The sequence below is a fragment of the Dreissena polymorpha genome, chromosome 6 (genome assembly GCF_020536995.1).
Source record: "Dreissena polymorpha isolate Duluth1 chromosome 6, UMN_Dpol_1.0, whole genome shotgun sequence".
NCBI lineage: Eukaryota > Metazoa > Mollusca > Bivalvia > Myida > Dreissenidae > Dreissena > Dreissena polymorpha.
The window spans coordinates 88443311-88462676 of record NC_068360.1 but is presented as its reverse complement, the minus strand read 5'-3'; the positions used below and the strand labels follow the sequence as shown (position 1 = coordinate 88462676).

Below are 19366 nucleotides of genomic sequence, written 5' to 3'. Positions count from 1 at the left end.
TTTTCAGAATTATTACTAAAAGTGCTGTAGAATTATACCTATAAAAATTAATAGAGAAGAAACTATTCATTTCTTCACCATTTGGAAACAACAACAACAACACAGCGAACCGAGAGAAATAAAAAGTTGAAAAGATGTCTCTATTAAAGAAACAGTCCACTTCTGCAGAGATCAGTGCCTACAGGGACCAACATTTTAAGGTAGCAGGTTAACAACATCTTTTAATATTGTTCAAATAGTTCAATAGTCAATTTTCACTGGTATTTACACTTCATCTCTTGGAAAACTACTTGGCTAGAAAAACAAGTTTAAACCTTTTCGAATATTAAGCTACTTTTTATCAGCGCTTCCGTTAATGGACGTTCACGCCCAAATTATTCCCCGAAACGGCAGTCGTATGTCCATTTTGCAAATGGCGGAAGTCACTTGGACGTCTGATAATCAGCATTTATACTGTTTGGGGTCTGTCTATGACTCGTATTCACGAATATGAACGAAACAAGCAAAAATGAACGAATATTGGCAATATTGATGCTTTGACTGCAATGTTTTTATCAACAAATTACTGTATAATGAAAAATATACATAATGTGTTAAACCTCAGGGCTATAGATAACAAGCGTATTTGCGTTATTACGAAATTAAAATAACCAAAAACGTAATTAAGGGTTTAAACTTTGCTTTTATTTCTCTAATTTCATTTTTGTTTTATACTGGAGCTTTTAGTCATGTCAATTAAATTTATCAATTTAAAGCATTCAGGGTTTTTTGTTTTTTTTACTAAGAAAGTGATATTCGGCGTCTTCCCCTACCAGAAATTTTCCCCTAAAAATACCATTTCCCCTCCAAAAATATAATTTTTCACCAAAATATAATATTTTAACCTCAAAGAAATGGGTTTTTTTTCCTTTTGGGAAGTCAACACTTTTCCAATTTGTACCATGTACAATGATCTCGCTCTCTCTCTCCCTCCCGACGAACACTCAAATCTGGGAATCCCAGTGATTCTAAATATAGCTCTTAAATTACGTCATGGAAACCGGGCAACTAATCGTATTAATCATGTGACTATTTTACTGGATTCCGGTCTTGCGCGAGAAGGGTGTTTCGTCAATTAATTACCGGAAACCAGTCGAATTTTCATCCGGGTTATGTGAAAGCCAAGATATAAACGTTAATACAGAAAAAAGTCTCACAATTGGCGTTCATACACGAACAAAAAAAAAGTTCGGGCTCGGAAAAATATTAATTGCGTTGACGCATTTTTTAAGAATGAATCATCAAAAACCGTTGAAACCCAGCAGGATTCAGAGGTACATGTAATCAAAATCGATTAATATTGTCGGATTATTGTGAAAGTGAAAGTAGACAATCGGCAGCTGCCGCACCTTTCCCTTCCAATACTGTAGCAGATCTAGATCGTTTACCTATTTATCATGAAATTGAAATCACAATATTGACATCGTTCCCCGGCCCCAGTTGAAAACATTTCCTATTATTAGATCTACCCCTGCAACTTTATTTAGGACTTTGACTTTAATATTATATTTGTTCATGTGTTTAAGAACAAAAAGGTCAGAGACATGTCTCTTTTTCTAAAAAAAAACTGAAGTCTGTAGGTGAGTCATAGACATTGAAATGAACAGGTTTTATTTTTTTACCCAAATATGTCTCTTTCGCGCTCTATTTTCCCCTTTAACCCAGCGTCCAGCGTCTTCCCCTTTTTCTAAAAAAAACCCCTGGCATTTAAATACAAACTTCAAAACAAGCCGAAATCTGTGAACTAGTAAATGTAAGTTATTAATGATTAAGGTCAAGTTTGATACTGTACGGTATTATGTTTGTGATTAAATATTGTTTTTGATTAATGTCTTTTGGTAAGCTGCTGTGATCCCAGTTAAGATTGTAAACAATGTTTAATGTTTATACATATTTCTTACAATCTATGTACCGGTACTTGGGTTTTGCCTAATTGATTTATTTTAAAAAAACTTGACGTAGACGGTAGGGATAGTTAAAACAAAAAATCTCGGTTAAAAGTGCTGTGACCCCCTTTTTTTATTTGTGTTTTATGATGACAATATGTAGATGAACATATTTGAGCAGTTTTGCAGAATTCTATTTGACCGAATTTTTAAAATTACATTTTGGTGTTAAAAATAGCAAACAATTGATGTTTTTTGGGGCGACATAAAATTATTATTATTTTTTTAATTTAACTTGTGTTCTCCATTTTTTTGGCATTGTGTTATTTAATTAAATGGTATTTTATGTATCTCAGCAGAGCTTATATAATATCTATATGTTGTCTATTTCATAGGTTATCAGGGTTGGCATATTGACCGGTCAATTGAGTATTGACCGGGCCGGCGGTCAATACCCGGTTAAAACCGGTCAATACTGGTCATTACTGATCTTTACTGGTCAATACTGGTCGATTGAAAATTGTAGCATTTAAACATTAATAAGGAGCCATTTTATATTTAATCAATAATTATTATGTAATTGATAAACTTTTTTCTGAGTTATTTATTGTAAACAAAATCTATAAAGCTGTAAAAAGTTACTTCTTTATTATTTATGGAAACAGCCTCAAATACATAAGGACTAAGGCAATATCTTTATCTCAGTGTATCACATCTGTTACTAAAGTATTATTACTATTGTAGGTACCATAGCATTTCACTTATCTATTGATATATCTATTTGATAAGCAGATGGACAAACAGAACTCTTGTGTATTCTAGGGTTATAAATCTAGCCTCTTAGTTGGTAATAAAATGCATGCAGTGTTATGTCTCTGATATTGACAATTAAGCAAATCTGCCCTTAGGCTATTTCATATCACTCACACAAGAAGATTACATTGTACTTGCTATTAATTTAATAGTTACTTCTAACTTGTTTCCTATCTGTATTAAGGTTTCTTTTTCCCTTTCATATTAAAAAGTTCAATTGGTATTCAAATGAATAAACAATCAAAGTTCTTGATTTTGCCAACAAATCATGTTTTCCAAGTGTGGGTCTACTCTTCTTTTCAATTATTTTTTTCATTTAATGATTATTTCTTATTATGTTTTTTATTCTTATATCAATAAAAATTAAAGTTTTTTTCACTATTTTGTTTAAAAAGTATTTAAAGAAATCAATGCAAAAATACATGACAAGTAAGGATTGTGTCAAAAAGGTGCCATTTGAGGCCCTATTATCAGTTTTGGGTGCCCCAACCTGTATAGGTGAGAAGACTGTTAGAAGACTGTGGGGACAGTGGGGTATGAGGAACAACTCATACACAGTAATTGACAGGTTCTTGTTGAATCAAGCACAGAATTATCTGAGCATCATAATTCATTAGAATTGAAAAAAAGTTCAATCAACCAGAAAAATCAAATTGACCAACTTTGACTTATTTGCAAAATTTTGAGAGATTGGCCTACAAATTGCATGAACAGGTATAAAATAGTGGGTATTAATAGCTTAAGACATTATTGGCAACATGTCTGTTTAATTTATATTATCAATATTGTTTAATTAGGCATGGAATATAAATTAAAATTGGGGGTAAAGTTCAATCGACCAGTATTGACCAGTAATGACCACTTCGGGAGTATTGACCGGGACGGTTTTAACCGGTTAAAACCGCGGGCGGTCGATTGGTGCCAACCCTGTAGGTTATTAATTGGTTTGAGGCAATTAGAGATTTTCTAGATGAAAAAGTACATGTTATAAAATGGTGAATAAAATCAAAACAAGGCCAGTGACCCTATATTTTTATTTCATTTTTCATATAGTATTTGTATATAGTACTTGAATAAAAACTTTGAACAAAATCTATTTGGTGGAAAAAAATCAGCAAAACTGCAGCAACACCCCTTAAATTCAAAATAAAGCATACAAAAACGCAAATACAAATTTAATAACGTTATTCCCGTAAAAGAACTTGCGTCACGAAATGCAATTCTTACAAACACCTGGCGTATTTTTCAGACTTGTTATTTTCCGTACAAAAATGTACCGGATAGTTTTTACGCCGTCCTATGAAGAAAAGAAGGCAGTCCTTCCAGCGGTTATCAATCTTTGGGGTATTATTGTATAACGAAAGGATTCGTAGTCTAAATAGATACTTTGCATATTTTCACTGCTACAGTATAATTACCTCCCTTAGTTTTAAATTTGCCAGGTAAACAATATGAAATAGTAACTTGTTCTTCTTAAAGTAAGTTAATTGTATGGCTAAAAATAATGTATTAAGCATTTAAAGAGTATTTGATATTTAAGGAATGCTTCTAGTAAAATCCTGCGTATATATATGGCTAGTTTTTGGGTAAGTGAAGGAGAAATGCTGATCGGTAATCTCTGTAGAGTGCGGAGGGAATTCAGAAATGTCGGTAGTTTCCGGATCCTGCCTTTCCGTTGGCTAGGTGGCGCTCTGTTTGCCAGTATATAAAGGCTTGCAAATAGACAAGTTAGTCAGTCCTCCGGTGTATGCGAGCGGATCAACATCTGAAGAAAAAGGACGTTACTCTAAAAGAACAGTATTCTGGAGCAGTTGGGTATTTACGTTAGCTGCAAGCTTTAAACGGTGCTGGTCGGGCTGCAGAGTTCCTGTTTCTTGGAGAGGGTTTTCAGAGTGTTGGATACTACGAACGTCGTACAAGGCAGTGACGGAAGCTTCACCTAAGGTCTTGGGGTGACGTGAGCCAGTGTCTTCGCGGAAGCCAGTAGCCTGACGGAGGCGGTAGCTAGTAGCTTCACGGAAGCTTGAGGATTCGTTGAAGGCATCAGTCCCCTCTTTGGTCGTATTGTATATATCTGAAGCGACTCGATTATTTTAAGTTCATAATCAGAAGGCAGGAAAAATTATAATTACATTGTTATTTTGTAATTGGCCTTCCGAGGGTTTCGGAAGGAACATCGGCATAGTGAGGCCGCGCACATAGCGCTCGGTGGCGGTCTCAGGTAGTAGGCGGCTCGCGCTACAATCGTTATTATTCGTAGACCCGTCCGATTTCTACTTTCATTTTCAAGGTATTCAGCTCAAAATGACCCGAAAACGTGGTGCATCGCTTTGAACAGCCATTATAACTTCATCAATTGTGCAGCGATTTTCACGAACTCGGTCTTATTCAATTAAAAAATAAATGAACTTTGATCACAAATTCAATAATTGTTTGTTGTTATGCACAGGTACCTTTTGGAATTCCATTTGTATAAATAATATAGTAACCTTAGTAGATTTTTATTATATTATATATGTCATTCCCTAAATTGCCCAATTGAGTTAACAAACCGGGGGTGAAAAACCCTTTTAAGCTCAAAAGTAGCGGGTGAAAATTTTTGCTAAAACTTAGTAAAACTCTATTGAATTTACAAAAACCCTATTGTTGTCAAAATCAGGGGTTGATTACCCAATATACCCCAAAAGTTATCTATAGCCCTGAAACCTGTTAACATAAATAGAGCAATTTACTAGACATAATCATGTTTCCAACTCTAAAGTCATGTTCACTAATATGAACATTGTTTAATGGCTACACATGACCAACAATATTTATAACCACGACGACTCAACAATACAAAATGATACGAAAAAACACTTCGATGTTCACTCCATCTTAACAGAATTAATATATTAGGAAGATTTTTATTCATAGAAGAATTTCAATATAAATAAATTTTAGAAAACCATTTGAAAACAGCTGATATCTGTTCATATTCACCCCTTTCAGTCATATTCGTGAATATGACTCATATACGCACTTTAGTCATACCGCTGTTTTCTAATACACAGGATGTACTAATCACAACAGTAAATCTAGTCATACACTCAGTTAACTCGGCGTGTAATCGCCATAAAAGCCACAGATGCACCATGAGCCAGTATGCTGCGTCCTTTTATTTAGGCCTAGCTGGAGAACTGTGTGCCTTTTCTAAAACTGAATTGTGTGTTCACTTGAATTTTTTAGGGCAGTAGAACAGAACAAGAACGGAAGCTGAAGATGAGCACCACCCTGTATATAGGAAACCTGTCCTTCTACACAACGGAGGAACAGATTCATGAGCTTTTTGGGCGCTGTGGTGACATCAAACGAATCATTATGGGGCTTGACAAGGTCCGCAAAACACCCTGCGGCTTTTGTTTTGTTGAGTATCCTTTTAAAATACCAGAGTTGAAAATAATAATAAATACATGTTCTTTTCTATATTAATATTTTTAGGAAGAGTAATATGTGCATAATTATATAAACTGAGGTACTTGAGCATGAGAATGTAATACAGTATCTTTATGATTCATCATTGTACATAAATCACTATGCTGACTAAATTTTTCAGTTTCATTATCAGGTTTAATTTTGTGCTAATGAATGTCTTTGTGAGTTTTAAATATGAATATGTGAGTCTGCCTAGGCTATAAATTTGAGATTGTGTGGTTACTAACATTCTCAATACTCAGCTGAGTGGAAACTCAAAAATCATATTCTGAGTTTAGCTTAAAATTGAGAAAGGTCTTTATACCAGGCCATTAACACGTATTAACAAGACATTTAAACTGAAATCATTTATCTTTAACATAATGGCAGATATTATACTAGGACAGATGCAGAAATGGCAATGCGATACGTAAACGGTACACGGCTAGATGACAGAATTATTAGAACAGACTGGGACGCTGGATTTGTTGAGGGCAGACAGTATGGTCGTGGAAAGTCCGGTGGACAGGTCTTCATGTTATTCCTCTCTATTTTAAAGATAAATATTATTACCCTTTCCCCATCAGAAGCAAAGTGAAAATAGCTTTTGCAACCAGCATAAAACCAGAACAGCCTGGGAGTAATTCGTAGTCTGTTCAGGTTTTATGCTGTTTACTACTCATCATTATCTTAGGATTGGAAATGAAGCCTTTTAAACTTTAATATTTTATGAAAGGACTTGAATTTTATTTTATTTTCTAAAGGACTTTAAATGCGTCAAAATGTGTTTATAATGTGTAAAGGGTTAAGTTATAGAAAAATATAAGTAAATGTTAAGAGCAAACAACAGTGTGAATTGTGTGAAAATGCAGACAACCAAATTATATCAGTTGAATAATTTATAAGCGAACATTTGCAACAGTAAGGGTAAAGAGGATGATCTTTAATATTAAGTATTATAAATTACTGGTATGCTTATGAAACTTTTATCAGAAATGCTGTTCTATTATGTGGAAATTATTTACAGAATCATGCTTATTTGGAATTGTTTACAAATGATTTGTGCAGTTAAGAGGTTGTATATGGATAAAAGATGGAATATACTTGTGAAACTTTTAGAAATGTGTTGCTCACTTTTGCATATAAGCTTTGATAGAGAGCCCAGAGGTGTGGTTCTCTTATAATTTTATTTTTCATAGAAATTTTGTTCTCTAATCCACAATCTTTTTTTATGTCCCCCACCACTATAGTGGGGGACATATTGTTTTTGCTCTGTCTGTTGGTTGGTTTGTTGGTTGGTTTGTGTGTTTGTTTGTGCAAACTTTAACATTTGCAATAACCTTTGCAATATTAAAGATAGCAACTTCATATTTGGCATGCATGTGTATCTCATAGAGCTGCACATTTTGAGTGGTGAAAGGTCAAGGTCATCCTTCAAGGTCAAAGGTCAAATATTTGGGTCAAAATTTAATGTACACTTTTGCAGTATTGAAGATAACAGCTTGATATTTGGCATGCATGTGTATCTCATGGAGCTGCACATTGTGAGTGGTGAACGGTCAAGGTCATCATTCAAGGTCAAAGGTCAAATATATGGGGACATAGTGTTTCACAAACATATCGCTTGTTGTCATTGTATGTTTACTATACGTAGCTAAAACTTATTTACCAGTACTGTTTATTTAGTTTATTTATTTTAGCTCGATTGCATCGCAAGCCTCAGGCTTATAGAAACACTCTCGAGTCCATTTCCTGGGCCTATAACCAGTACTTGGTGTCTTTGGGGAAGATGTAGAGAACGCTCCCTGAGGGGGGATCGAACCCGAGACTTACCAATGGCTAAGTTTTTATATGCGCTGTCTAATGGATGCTATGATAATGGTATGTTACCAATATATCTTCCTCGTTCCTTATCACATGGCATTTTCTCACCATTTTGAGAACATGAACTATACCCAAGAAAATGGGAATATTGGTGTCATTTTATTTTAAATTTGGGAACAAGTATTATTGCTAGATTTATTAATAATGATTGATAAAACTTACATAAAGCAGATAAAAATAAACAAAAAATATCAGTCAAATGGATATAAAAACTTCAAACACGTTATTTCTTTTTTTAAAGAACTCTGTATCCAATTATCTTAAAGTCAAATCATCTTTCATTTGGGAATTTTGGGACTTCCAATTTGGATAAAAGTGATAGTGAGAAAAGGACTGAGTAAGGGCCATTAAATTAGCGAATTAAAAGCCCTGTATCATGACAAAAACAGGGTGATGTAATGTTAACACAAAGAAATAAGTAATAGTATTTTGTTAAATTGTTTTTATTATACAAAAAAGAAAATTTTATTTTAAAAAATCTGTTATAATTGCTATATTTTCCAAATTTTAAGACATTGGCTTATTCATTGGCTGTTTGGCTGGCGCTTACACGTAAGGTATAGAATGTTGAATGTGCTAATATTGTCCATAAATATCTGACCAAGAATTTTTCTTCAGGTTCGAGATGAATACAGAACAGATTTTGACGAGGGAAGAATGGGCTATGGGAAAATTGTTTCCTCCAAAATCAAAACTCGTGAAAGCATATGATCCCATTAAAAGATATCCTGGGATCTCTAGTTTCAACAAACAAGGTTTTGTATAAACATACACTTATGTGACACTTACATGATTTTCTTGTATGTTTTTGTTGCAGGTGCGAGATGAGTATAGGACAGATTTTGATGAAGGACGCGGCGGTTATGGAAAAATTGTTGCAACCAAAATACAGCCAAAGGATCAATTTGATCGCTGATGGAATGAATTTGATATTTTATTTTTATGGACTATGAGTTCTTTTAACATGGTATACATGTGACATTTGCAATACAAAATTTTGCTTATAAACTCTATCCATATAACTCATTCAGACAGACTGTGTAATAAATTATAACGCATGCTGGCCAGGTGGCACAGTTATGTTGTATTCTGTCCAATTTTAAATGTGTAAATAATAAGTAACATGCAATCTGACATATTCCTTTGGGGGCATACTACGATTGCTATCCATTCTTTTTTTATTACTTGGATTTCCTTAAAGTTTAATGAGGTTACAGCCAAACTAAACACATGGCTGGGGGGGGGGGGGTTGGTGCTAAAATAGGGCAGGACAACCGCTATTGTTAGAATGTGTTAGATGGTAAACTTTGTACATTTGAGGTATTTATTGTGGTGCTTCAACTTAAATTCTCATATTTAATCATCCATTCAGAATATAAGTTATGTTCTTTATTAAATAAAATTTTATTTTAGTGTCAAGTAATACTGACTGTTAATCTATAAAATTGTCAGTACCCAAGAATAAAATTAGTTGTTTATGTATTAACAGAATCATTGACAAATAAAAAATGGAGAAAAAAGGAGGGGCATAAAAAGGGTGGGGGGGTGGGGGGTGGGGGGCTTTGTTAGAACTGGTTTCAGACTGATTTTTTTTCTCATACTAAGTCTTAAATATATTGAAAATATGAAGGTTAACATTTTGTTACTCTTTGAATACAGTTTTATCCATACATGGGAAATGCGTGGTTGCAATTTTGGAAATATCAAGACAGAAATTGGGAGTAAACAAGTGGTACAAATATGAAGAAAAAGAAACAACCAATAAAACTAGTTAAAAACCATACATCCCGTATTTCTAGATTTAGTGTTTGTCACTCTACAACTTGACATTTCAGAACTTGTGCTTCTCCCCCTATTCTAGACTCTGCATCTTCCTGGACACGACCTTGTGGAATAGATACATTGTGCATTGCGTTCTTTGTTTGTGTGTTTTTTTATATCAGAATTTACCTTTAATTGTCTCGTTGTACAAACAATTGTTGTAAAACAATGTAATACCATTAATAGTTTGATAGTTAGCATTTGTGTTTGATTATTTTAAACAACATACATGTGTATATGTAGGAAGTTGTTAATGAAAACAGATGCGTGCCGTTAAAAAAGAGGGAGGGGGGCATTGAGACTTCATCCAAAACACTTAAATATAAACATTTGTGTTTTTATACCTAAAATGTGTTATCCACCATTCCAACAGACTGATATGTTCAGGTTAGCATGCATATGTAGATTTGCAATGTTTTTTTTATTAAGGCAGTAAAAGTATGAATGACCTAAAATAATATTGTAATAGGTAATATGTTTGACCTAATGGTTCAGAGCCCTGTCTTACAACAAATTTAAGTTATACCTGAATATTTGCTCAAAACAAATATACAATAATATCAGTATAATCCTAAAATAGAGGACATATGAAAAATGAAAAGGAACTCCATAGAATTACTGAAATTAACTATTCATTGAATTAGTGCATAGCGATTATACTCATTCACAAACTTAAATGGTAACATAAATTTGTTGTGCAGGATTTCAGGTTGATTTTAGCCTCTGTTTATATGACGTGTTGTACATAATTAAAATCTATCAATGTCATTTTGTTGTACATATTAAATTGTAGTTTTAATGTTGTTCAAAGCCATATGTATAAGAATTGTAAAAAATAACAATTGAGTGTTTGTTAATTTCCAAAGCTGTACACTGATCAGTTTATATCTGATTTGTTTATCAGTAATATACTTTTTGAACTTTGTTGAGCTTACAATCTTTGTTTTTTGGTCAAATACCTTCGTTAATTGCCAGTTAGTTTCAGTAAAGTAGTAGTTGTTTTGATGTTTGATGTATTGTTTACAACAAATGCTGCTGTTCTTTTCATATAAAATTGTGTAGCATTTTTATTTCGACGATATACAGCTTCTGTTTTATCCATTTGCCATCGTCTAACATGCTTAAAAGTGAAATTATAGCATAAGCTTTTGTAAAGTTATTGTCAGAACATACTTGATGTAAGTTCGCCTGAACAGGCTATGTTAGCCCAGGTGAGCTATTGTGGCCAGTCAACTGAGAGTGTCACGTGTCAAGCTTGTACTAAAAATAACTTTTCTGCAACGAGGTGGTGAACTTTAACAAAGCATGACTGAAATGTTTGTAGGGTTGCGCTGTTCTGTGCTTACCATGACATTTCTTGGTTAGCTAAGGTGAGCGTCAAAGAGCCATCATGGCCCTCTTTTCTTGTAGGACAGGAACATACATTTTGCAACTGTCCTTAACATGTAAAGGTTAGAAGAAATAAAGGAAAAACTCGTTGGTTCTGAGTTATTTTAATAATAATTTTTATTGTATTATTATAATAATTATTTGTATGTCTATACGTAAGAGAAGAAAATAATTTCAAACTTGAACAAAACTATTCGCCAAATAATTTAGAAGTTAAAAAAGATTACTTCGTCACGGAGTCGTTTCCCTTTGATAATGAATTGATTTCTTGCTTGTTTTAACGTTCAATTACCATGTTTAATCGTCTTCGTGGCCTAGTGGTAAGGGCGTTCGCTTACAAAGCTAAAGCTCGAGCTACACATGGGGCACGTTGGGACATGGCATACCCAACAAGTTAGGTAGTTCGAGGGGTACCGATTGCGTTCATGGAACTACATGCACCAGTAGAGGCAAAAACATGACAAGTCCATTCTAGCTGCAACTTAAGCGAGAAGATGACACTAATAAATCAACACTTGTGTTCTATCATGTTTGTCTTGAATATTTTGCCATACTTTGAGCCTGAGTCGGGCATTAAATTAAAGTTGAAACTCAATGTCAGTTTGAAGTTTATGACGAATTGCGTAATAAAATTGTGCAACCTTAAACTAAGTTAATTTTAAGGAATTATAACATTTTTGTACTTGACAAATTAGAAGATTGTCTAGACCTGTTTTGAGTACACGTGTATGAGCACCATGGCTAGAGAAGCATGCTTCCTCTAACAAATGTTGTCTTTTGAACGTCTCAGATTCATTGTTGAGGGTGTATAACACCTTAGCTGTGTACAATTGAGTCCAAAAATGACATACAATACCGACGAATGAGAGGATAAAGCGACATTGCGGAACTGGTTCTATAAATAAAGCGTCATTGCGGAACTTGTTCTATAAATAAATATAGCGGCATTGCGGAACTGGTTCTATAAATATAGCGGCATTGCGGAACTGGTTCTATAAATATAGCTGCATTAAGGAAGTGGTTCTATAAATATTTTTGATGCTATGTTTATGCTGTTAGTACACAAGTCAATGAAACACAAACTTTCCGCAAGGGGATCAGCATTTGAACTCGAATTTTTCTTAAACGTTTTAATTATTACTCCATGGACATTCCCAGGTCAAAATTGCGGAGCACACGCCATAGCCCTCCTGGTTGATGTCGCCGAGTACTCTGTTTAGCGCAATATACATGGTGTTATTTGAAATCTTGTTCAGGTCTGATAAGCAAGTATGGCACAACATATAGTCCATTCCCACGTCACTAGTAACTCGGATGTAGTGGTGGCTGACGTAGATTGTGACGTCATTGACACAACCGGAAATGCTGTCAGGCATTTGCACGCTGTTGTTGTTTGTTTTGCATTGGTCGTTTGGAAATATGTCCATCGATGGAAAGCGGCCTTGCACTTCTGCGGAATAAACCGTCTTGTTGCCTGGAAAAGGAATATTATATAATAAATAACCTACGTACGCAGACTTTTTCCAAAGGCGGATAGAGTATTTCAATCCAATGTGTACAAGTTACCTGTATTGACATTTGTAAAATAATTATATAAGGTGACCTTTGTTGGCAATAACAGTACTTCAAAACAGATGGTCTTTTGAAGTTTTAAACAGTGTACGTATTTTTGACAGTGCTACTTGTGTGTTCGCCATTTCCAATAATACTATCCCTTATGGTTCAGCGTTAGTTCTCCTTCATCGCTATTAAAGGGGCATTTTTACAGATTTTGCATAATATTGAGTTTTGTTATTAAATGCGTTATATTGATATATGTAAACATTTGATCTAAAAAGCTTCAGTAGAAATCAAATATAAAATTAAAGAAATAAAAATAAGTAATCCTCAACTGGGCTCGAACCACTGACCCCTGGAGTAAAAGCCTTTCGTTTAGACCACTCGGCCATCCGTGCTCATACAATGAGAGTTGCATTTTAAATTTTATATAAGCAATCCTCGTAGTTTCAAAATTCACAAAATATAACGACAACAAAAGAACTCTCCAAATAATTCAATTGTTTCGAGCAGGGACCTATACACTTGTATAGGTCCCTGTTTCGAGTGGCAACGCTTTATAATTTTCAGGTTTTTAATTCGTTAAAAGAATATAATAGATATTTTAGAGCATGGTTAATGTTCAGTATTACTGTTCCCTCACAAATATTATACCTACAACGAAAAGCGAATCTATATAATTTATTTTTGTCAATTTACCAAATCGTGAAAAGGCCCCTTTAAGGCTTTCGAGATTCAACTATAAATGGAACTTATAACACTCAACACGTATGTCATTAACGGATTGAGCCGGTACGACTCAATTATTAAATCTCATGTTCAAATATTCTTTTCTCAGTAAAAACATGTCTTAATGCATGTGCGTCAAGTGTCGAAAAGTGTTATTCCAGATTAGCCTGTGCAGTTCCCACAGGCTTATCAAGGACGAGACTAAATTTCGTTCGGAAAAGATTTTATTAAAACAAATATTCCAAAAAAGCGAAGTCTCGTCAAGGATAACCCTGTGCGGACTCCACCGGCTTATCTGGGACGACACTTTACGCACATGCAATAAGTCCCGTTTTCCGGGAACGTGGTTCACATGTATTATCACTTACGCTCCCCGTCGCTGGCCTTGTTGTCGGAAACGTGAAGAAGCATGCCGCACCGTTTGCTGTCGGAGAGACGCAGTTGAAGTTTCAACATCCGGCGTCCACAATACGGGCCCTCAAGACATCCGGTTGTACACATGGCGGCGTCGAGGCGTTCAAAGTCGGCCTTGATAATTCGTTGAAATTTAATTGAAACAAATAATGTTCAATATATCGTTTATAAAATTATGTAAGAATAAATGATTAGTTATCGCCAACGATGGAATTCATTTTGAAACTAGCTTGCCTCCAAAATATATGCAAACAAGAAACCGTCGGAGACGGGTGATGCTCCCCAAAGGTTTTTTTTGTCACAATATTGCACCATATATTCAGATAAAAGGAAACGTCTTGAGGGCACAGTAGTTGGGGGACAAGAATTTTTTTATATAAAATTTCAAAGGGCCATAACTCTGTGAAAATCATCCGACCAGAACCCGCTGATAATATGCACATCTCCTCATGGTAGTGAAGCTTCCCATAAAGTTTCATTGAATTCCGGTCATTAGTTGCTGAGAAATAGCCCGCACAAGAATTGCACTATATTGTACAGTTAATGGAAAATTTCAAAGGGCCATAACTCTGTGAAAAATCATCCGACCAGAACCCGCTGATAATATGCACATCTCCTCTTGGTAGTGAAATTTCCCATAAAGTTTCATTGAATTCCGGTCATTAGTTGCTGAGAAATAGCCCGGACAAAAATTGTGCACGGACGGACACACGGACGGACACACGGACGGACAGACGAAGCGGCGACTATATGCTCCCCAAATTTTTTTGGTAGGAGCATAAAAAAGCCTTTAAGTATATCAAGAGCGACACGCTTATTAGTAATTATACGTGAACAGTAATGAAGCTAGAGGCAATTTAAGCCGGAACAGTCAAAGGGAGGTCCTTATACATGCGCGCACGGTAATAGTTTGCGCAACATAGAACAGCTATATACGTTTTGGAAGCCATTTAAACTATGTATGAGCACGCAATAATCTGAATCATTAAAGCTATGTAGCGGATTTGGCTGAAGCTTTGTTACAATAAAGTTACAATTTTACTCTTTAATTACGGTACTTGTTACTGTATGTAAATCCTTTAGTGGCAGTTCACTATTGAAAAGTTAAGTTAAGATATCATGATTCCGTACTAGAGGTCGAGAAATCTAGTAACACGTGGTTGTTTGAACCGGAATGGCGTCCGTATGTACAGCGTTCTTATAGCGACTTGATACGCGATAGGATTCCTGTGCCCGCTTTAAGGTCGGGTGAGAGTAAAAACACACACCATGGGAACATCAAGGGCGCTTCAGGTCTAAAAATTGCGTCGACTTCTTTAATATAAACTCTGATGTTACGCTTTCTGATGGCGACCTGGATAGTCCACCATACAAAGGTCGAGTTCGTTATCGTTGCAGAAGCATAACGGTAGGAAAGCTACATTGACGTTCTAAATTCAAGTCTCCGTGCCGAAGTGGTTAAGTGTGAGCTTTTTCGTTTAGAGATCCCCATAACACGCACAATTTTTATAATTCTATATTTTTCGTTGTTATTATATCTATTTAAACTTATTCCAAATATTGCAGTTTAAATAAATCATTTTAAAGACATTAAACAATACGAAAATCTGTAAGCATGTCGCTTTATGACTAGGCAATTTTATGAACAACGAAACCTCGCGAACTGTATAAAAACGTGCAAAATGCATGGCTTCTTTTTGGCACACAAACATGATTGGACTGTAATACTTTTCGTTTTTTAATTGTGGAGTACACATATTGCCTCAAGGTTCGTTATTGTCTTTGATTATTCGGCAAAAGACATGATTCTTCCACGCGATTTTAAAGTATAAATGTTCTATTATATTTTAGATTTAGATTTTTTTTATGTCTGCAAATTCAAGCCGAGGTAGCTGCCTCTTTGTGCCACAGCTTGGCCTTGACCCTGCATGTAAAATTGGAATTGTCTTAGAATTCTAGAATAATCGGAGGAGCGGACACAGTCCCGGATTAGCCATTAGCCAGAGTAGGCAATTGCCTATAGGCCTTGCGACTTTAAAGGGACCTTTCCACAGATTTTGACATGTATTGAAGTTTGTCATTAAATACTCAATATATAATATTGATAAATGTAAACATTTGATCTAAAAAGCGCCATTAAAAAAACACAAGAATACAATTAAAGAAAGAAAAAAAGTAACCCTCAACTGGGCTCGAACCACTGACCAATGGAGTAAAAGTTTTTCTGGCACTGAGCGGGCGGTAATGGGCGATTAATTTGTCTCTAAAATATATGACCCTAAATGGTAGCCACTTTACCCTTGAATACATCGCTTATTTTTTTATGATTTCCTTAGACAGGTGGCGCTACTATCACATAACAAATGCTGATTTTTCACACAAGTAATGATATCCGTACCGCTCGCGGTTTCTTAATAATAAACATCAAGCAAATTAAACCTATTTATTTTAACTCGAAGGCATCTAAAGCCAAAGGCTCTCGGGTGCGTTTCCTGGATAGACCCAGTTCTGGGCATCTTAGACTTTAGAGGGGTGGGTGGTCTAAAGAGCGCGCTCCTACAGAAGGGATCGAACCCGCGACCACTCGGTTGCTTGAAGAACACCGTATCCACTACACCACGATACATTGATACATGAAGCTTACTACAATAACTGCCGTAGAGCTGCACGCCTGTCGTCTCCCTCTCCCCTTTGGTTTCTGGATGTCCACACTCACTCCTTCTAGGCTGCCTTGTTTGGGACGCAATCCTGTAAACAAGCAGCAAGCAATCATAATACACAACACTTGTCATGCATTTGCCAATTAATTGTTTTTGAACAATGTAACATATGGGATACCTGAAAAAGCTGAAGAACTTCACGGTCTTGATTAATTAAATGGTTTTATTGATTGTAATTGTTTATGTTGTTTATTTTTTGGTGAGTTGGTGGTCGGGGGTCGTTTTAAATGCTATTCATTTTATACAACGGTTGTCATAGTCACTTTTCCTTTTCCAGTTTAGCTTATTTTCGCTGTTTCAAATAATACTATTTAAAATATACAACATAACTACAGCAACGTTCAATATGTAATATGTACTAGTATATATTTTTTCAGTTTGAGAATGAATGATCGTTTTCATCTTACCGAACAATGTATTTAAATGAACTTTTGCATCTTTGGGAGAAAGAGGATGACCGAAGAAATAAATTCACGACCAATTTCTCATACAGACACATGTCGTGCTGGTTTGGAAACTCGCGAATCGACAGGACATGTATGTCGTTTTATCAACAGAGCCGGTTTATATGGTACCGACATGGATGGACCGATCGCAGACTCGCCCAACTACAACCTGCTTGATAATTTTCTGTGTACGGAATACGGTCAAACGAGGTAAAATACTTACCTTTTATTTTGTTAAGGTGGATCTCCAGTATTCCTGGAACACAACATGGTGGGGTGCGACTTTGGCACCGGTCACGTGGGTTTCTCGTGGGTTTCACGGTAACTGACGGGTACTCGTTGCTTACATTATGTGCTTCTTTAATCCGCAGATGCTGCTTAATCATTTGATATTTTATGCCATTTCCGGAAGTTTCTACTGTTCCAGATGGTTTAGACGGTGGTGGTTGAGAAGTGTTTTGTTTGGCGATTTGATAGGGAGATTTTGACGTTGAATAAGTTTGCGTTAAAGGCGACGGTACATATTTCGTAGTTGAATCGGTTTGCGTTAAAGGCGACAGTACATTTTTCGTAGTTGAATCGGTTGGCGTTATAGGCAACGGTAAATTGATTGGACCTGGCGTTAACGGCGGTCTTGGTAGAGCAGGTGACGCAGGAAACAACGGACGGCTCGGTGGCGTCGGCTTAGGCGGCGGAGGCGGTGGCAGAGGCGGAAATGTTGCGGATGGTCGACCAGGTTTTGGTTCGAACACAGGTTTTACACTATCTTGAGACGAATTAACGCTTGTAGAATTTTTGTTTACCAACTCGGGTAGACTTTTATCATCTCTTGCTCGATTTGTTACACCGTTGTCATAGGATGACCAGCTATGCCAGCCCGACCACTGATCAGAGTGGAAGTTCTTTAACAGCGTCTTTTGTAGATCACCCAGCTGAGCATCGGTCCCTGTTTTAGCATCAGCAAAGTTAGCTGTAGCTCGATTCATGTAAGCCTGCGCATTCGCTGATAAACCCGCCGATATTGACCATGTTTTGTCAGTCGGTTGACTCACAATAGCTTTATTTTGACCATTGCTACCATAGCTGTCCGAATTATAAGCTTCGTTGTTTAAGTTAGAATGTGATGACCAACTCGACCAAGTGGACGAAGCCTGATTGTTTGAAGTCTTAATATTGTCCAATAATTTATTTTTAAGGTCTTTCACATCGGCAATGGATCCGCCGATTCCTGCAACTTTTATCCCATATATAGAATCACCATTGATTTGAGAATCGCCATTGAACTGAGACTCTCGTGCCTTTGAGCCATATGTATTTTCCCCATTGGTGTAACTGGACCACGCTGACCGATGGTCAAAGCTTGACCAACTATTGATATTTCCCGTCAGTTTCCCTGCGCTGTTCATAATATTTCCCAAGTTGGCAATATCAATCTTGTTTTCTGCAGGAGCAGCTTCGCCGTTGTTTATTACCACTTTCGGGGTTTTGAAGATATCCCCGTACATGTTCTGTTGTACGGGCGGCAATTCCTTCTTATGATTTCTGTCTTTCGAATGCGAGCCATATGTATCCTTTCCTCCATGTTTGCTTTTTGCAGAAGATATCGCCAAACAAAGTGCTGTTACTATGATACAGTTAACAAATTTCATTTTGCAGACCGTTTTTTTTAAATATTATTATTTGTTCTATAGGTCTATTATTGTACTTTCTCCTGTCACTTACAAATAATTACCGATACTAAAGAACCTAATTTACTGGTCAATCCTCCGCGAATCTCATTCGCACTTGAGGCGAATAGGAATAAGACGAATTACTAAAATGCTTAAAAACACCATAATGCAGCTGAATCGAAGACACGCTGTTGCCATTTAATAACAAGAGGATACTCAGTGATGTGTGCAAAGAAACATGTCAAGTGGCGAACTTCGCACGGTTCAACACACGATAAGCTGAGCTGTATTATTACCTCACTCGATGCCTAATAGCGAGTTGCATTAAATCTTATTTAAACATGGTTCATTTACTGTTTTTAGTCCTAGTAATCTTGCCATGAGCGTAATGTCGAGATTTGTGTCACATTACAACCATTCTACAAGCCCTGTACATGCAAAGCTGCACATGTGTTTAACGTTAACGCCCATTCTACCGATGCTGAAAAAACAATATCAATTTCAATGATTACATACCCTTAATAAAAAAAGCTAATCCTCTATCA

At 35.9% G+C, this 19366-nt stretch overlaps 2 protein-coding genes across 3 annotated transcripts; one reads left to right on the top strand and one right to left on the bottom strand.

Moving 5' to 3' along the window:
- Positions 1–39: 39 nt before the first annotated feature.
- On the top strand, positions 40–11375 carry LOC127834448 (nuclear cap-binding protein subunit 2-like). 2 transcript variants are annotated; one of them, XM_052360296.1, is made up of 5 exons: positions 40–200; positions 5967–6148; positions 6582–6720; positions 8694–8830; positions 9911–11375. In XM_052360296.1, exons 1-4 carry the CDS (start codon positions 135–137, stop codon positions 8784–8786), a joined length of 480 nt encoding a protein of 159 aa, XP_052216256.1. In that variant the 5' UTR covers positions 40–134; the 3' UTR covers positions 8787–8830; positions 9911–11375. The 2 variants fall into 2 exon arrangements, with proteins under 2 accessions (XP_052216256.1, XP_052216255.1); XM_052360295.1 differs by lacking the exons at positions 8694–8830; positions 9911–11375 and adding an exon at positions 8893–9597.
- Positions 11376–12264: 889 nt separating this feature from the next.
- LOC127833349 (uncharacterized) lies at positions 12265–18049 on the bottom strand. Its single transcript, XM_052358537.1, has 4 exons — positions 17375–18049; positions 16630–16733; positions 13940–14099; positions 12265–12759 (listed from the first exon to the last, which is right to left on the bottom strand). The coding sequence occupies exons 1-4, from the start codon at positions 17535–17537 to the stop codon at positions 12416–12418; spliced, it is 771 nt and encodes a 256-aa protein (XP_052214497.1). The 5' UTR covers positions 17538–18049; the 3' UTR covers positions 12265–12415.
- Positions 18050–19366: the final 1317 nt, after the last annotated feature.

Excerpts from the sequence above, each read along its gene's own strand:
- LOC127834448 (XM_052360295.1), top strand. The coding sequence starts at position 135 with ATGTCTCTATTAAAGAAACAGTCCACTTCTGCAGAGATCAGTGCCTAC. Across the intron at positions 201-5,966 it reads ACAGGGACCAACATTTTAAG|GGCAGTAGAACAGAACAAGA; the intron begins GTAGCAGGTTAA and ends TGAATTTTTTAG. Across the intron at positions 6,149-6,581 it reads TGCGGCTTTTGTTTTGTTGA|ATATTATACTAGGACAGATG; the intron begins GTATCCTTTTAA and ends ACATAATGGCAG.
- LOC127833349 (XM_052358537.1), bottom strand. The coding sequence starts at position 17,537 with ATGATTAAGCAGCATCTGCGGATTAAAGAAGCACATAATGTAAGCAAC. Across the intron at positions 14,100-16,629 it reads GCTCTACGGCAGTTATTGTA|GCCGACTTTGAACGCCTCGA; the intron begins GTAAGCTTCATG and ends CGAATTATCAAG. Across the intron at positions 12,760-13,939 it reads CAAGGCCAGCGACGGGGAGC|GCAACAAGACGGTTTATTCC; the intron begins GTAAGTGATAAT and ends TTCCTTTTCCAG.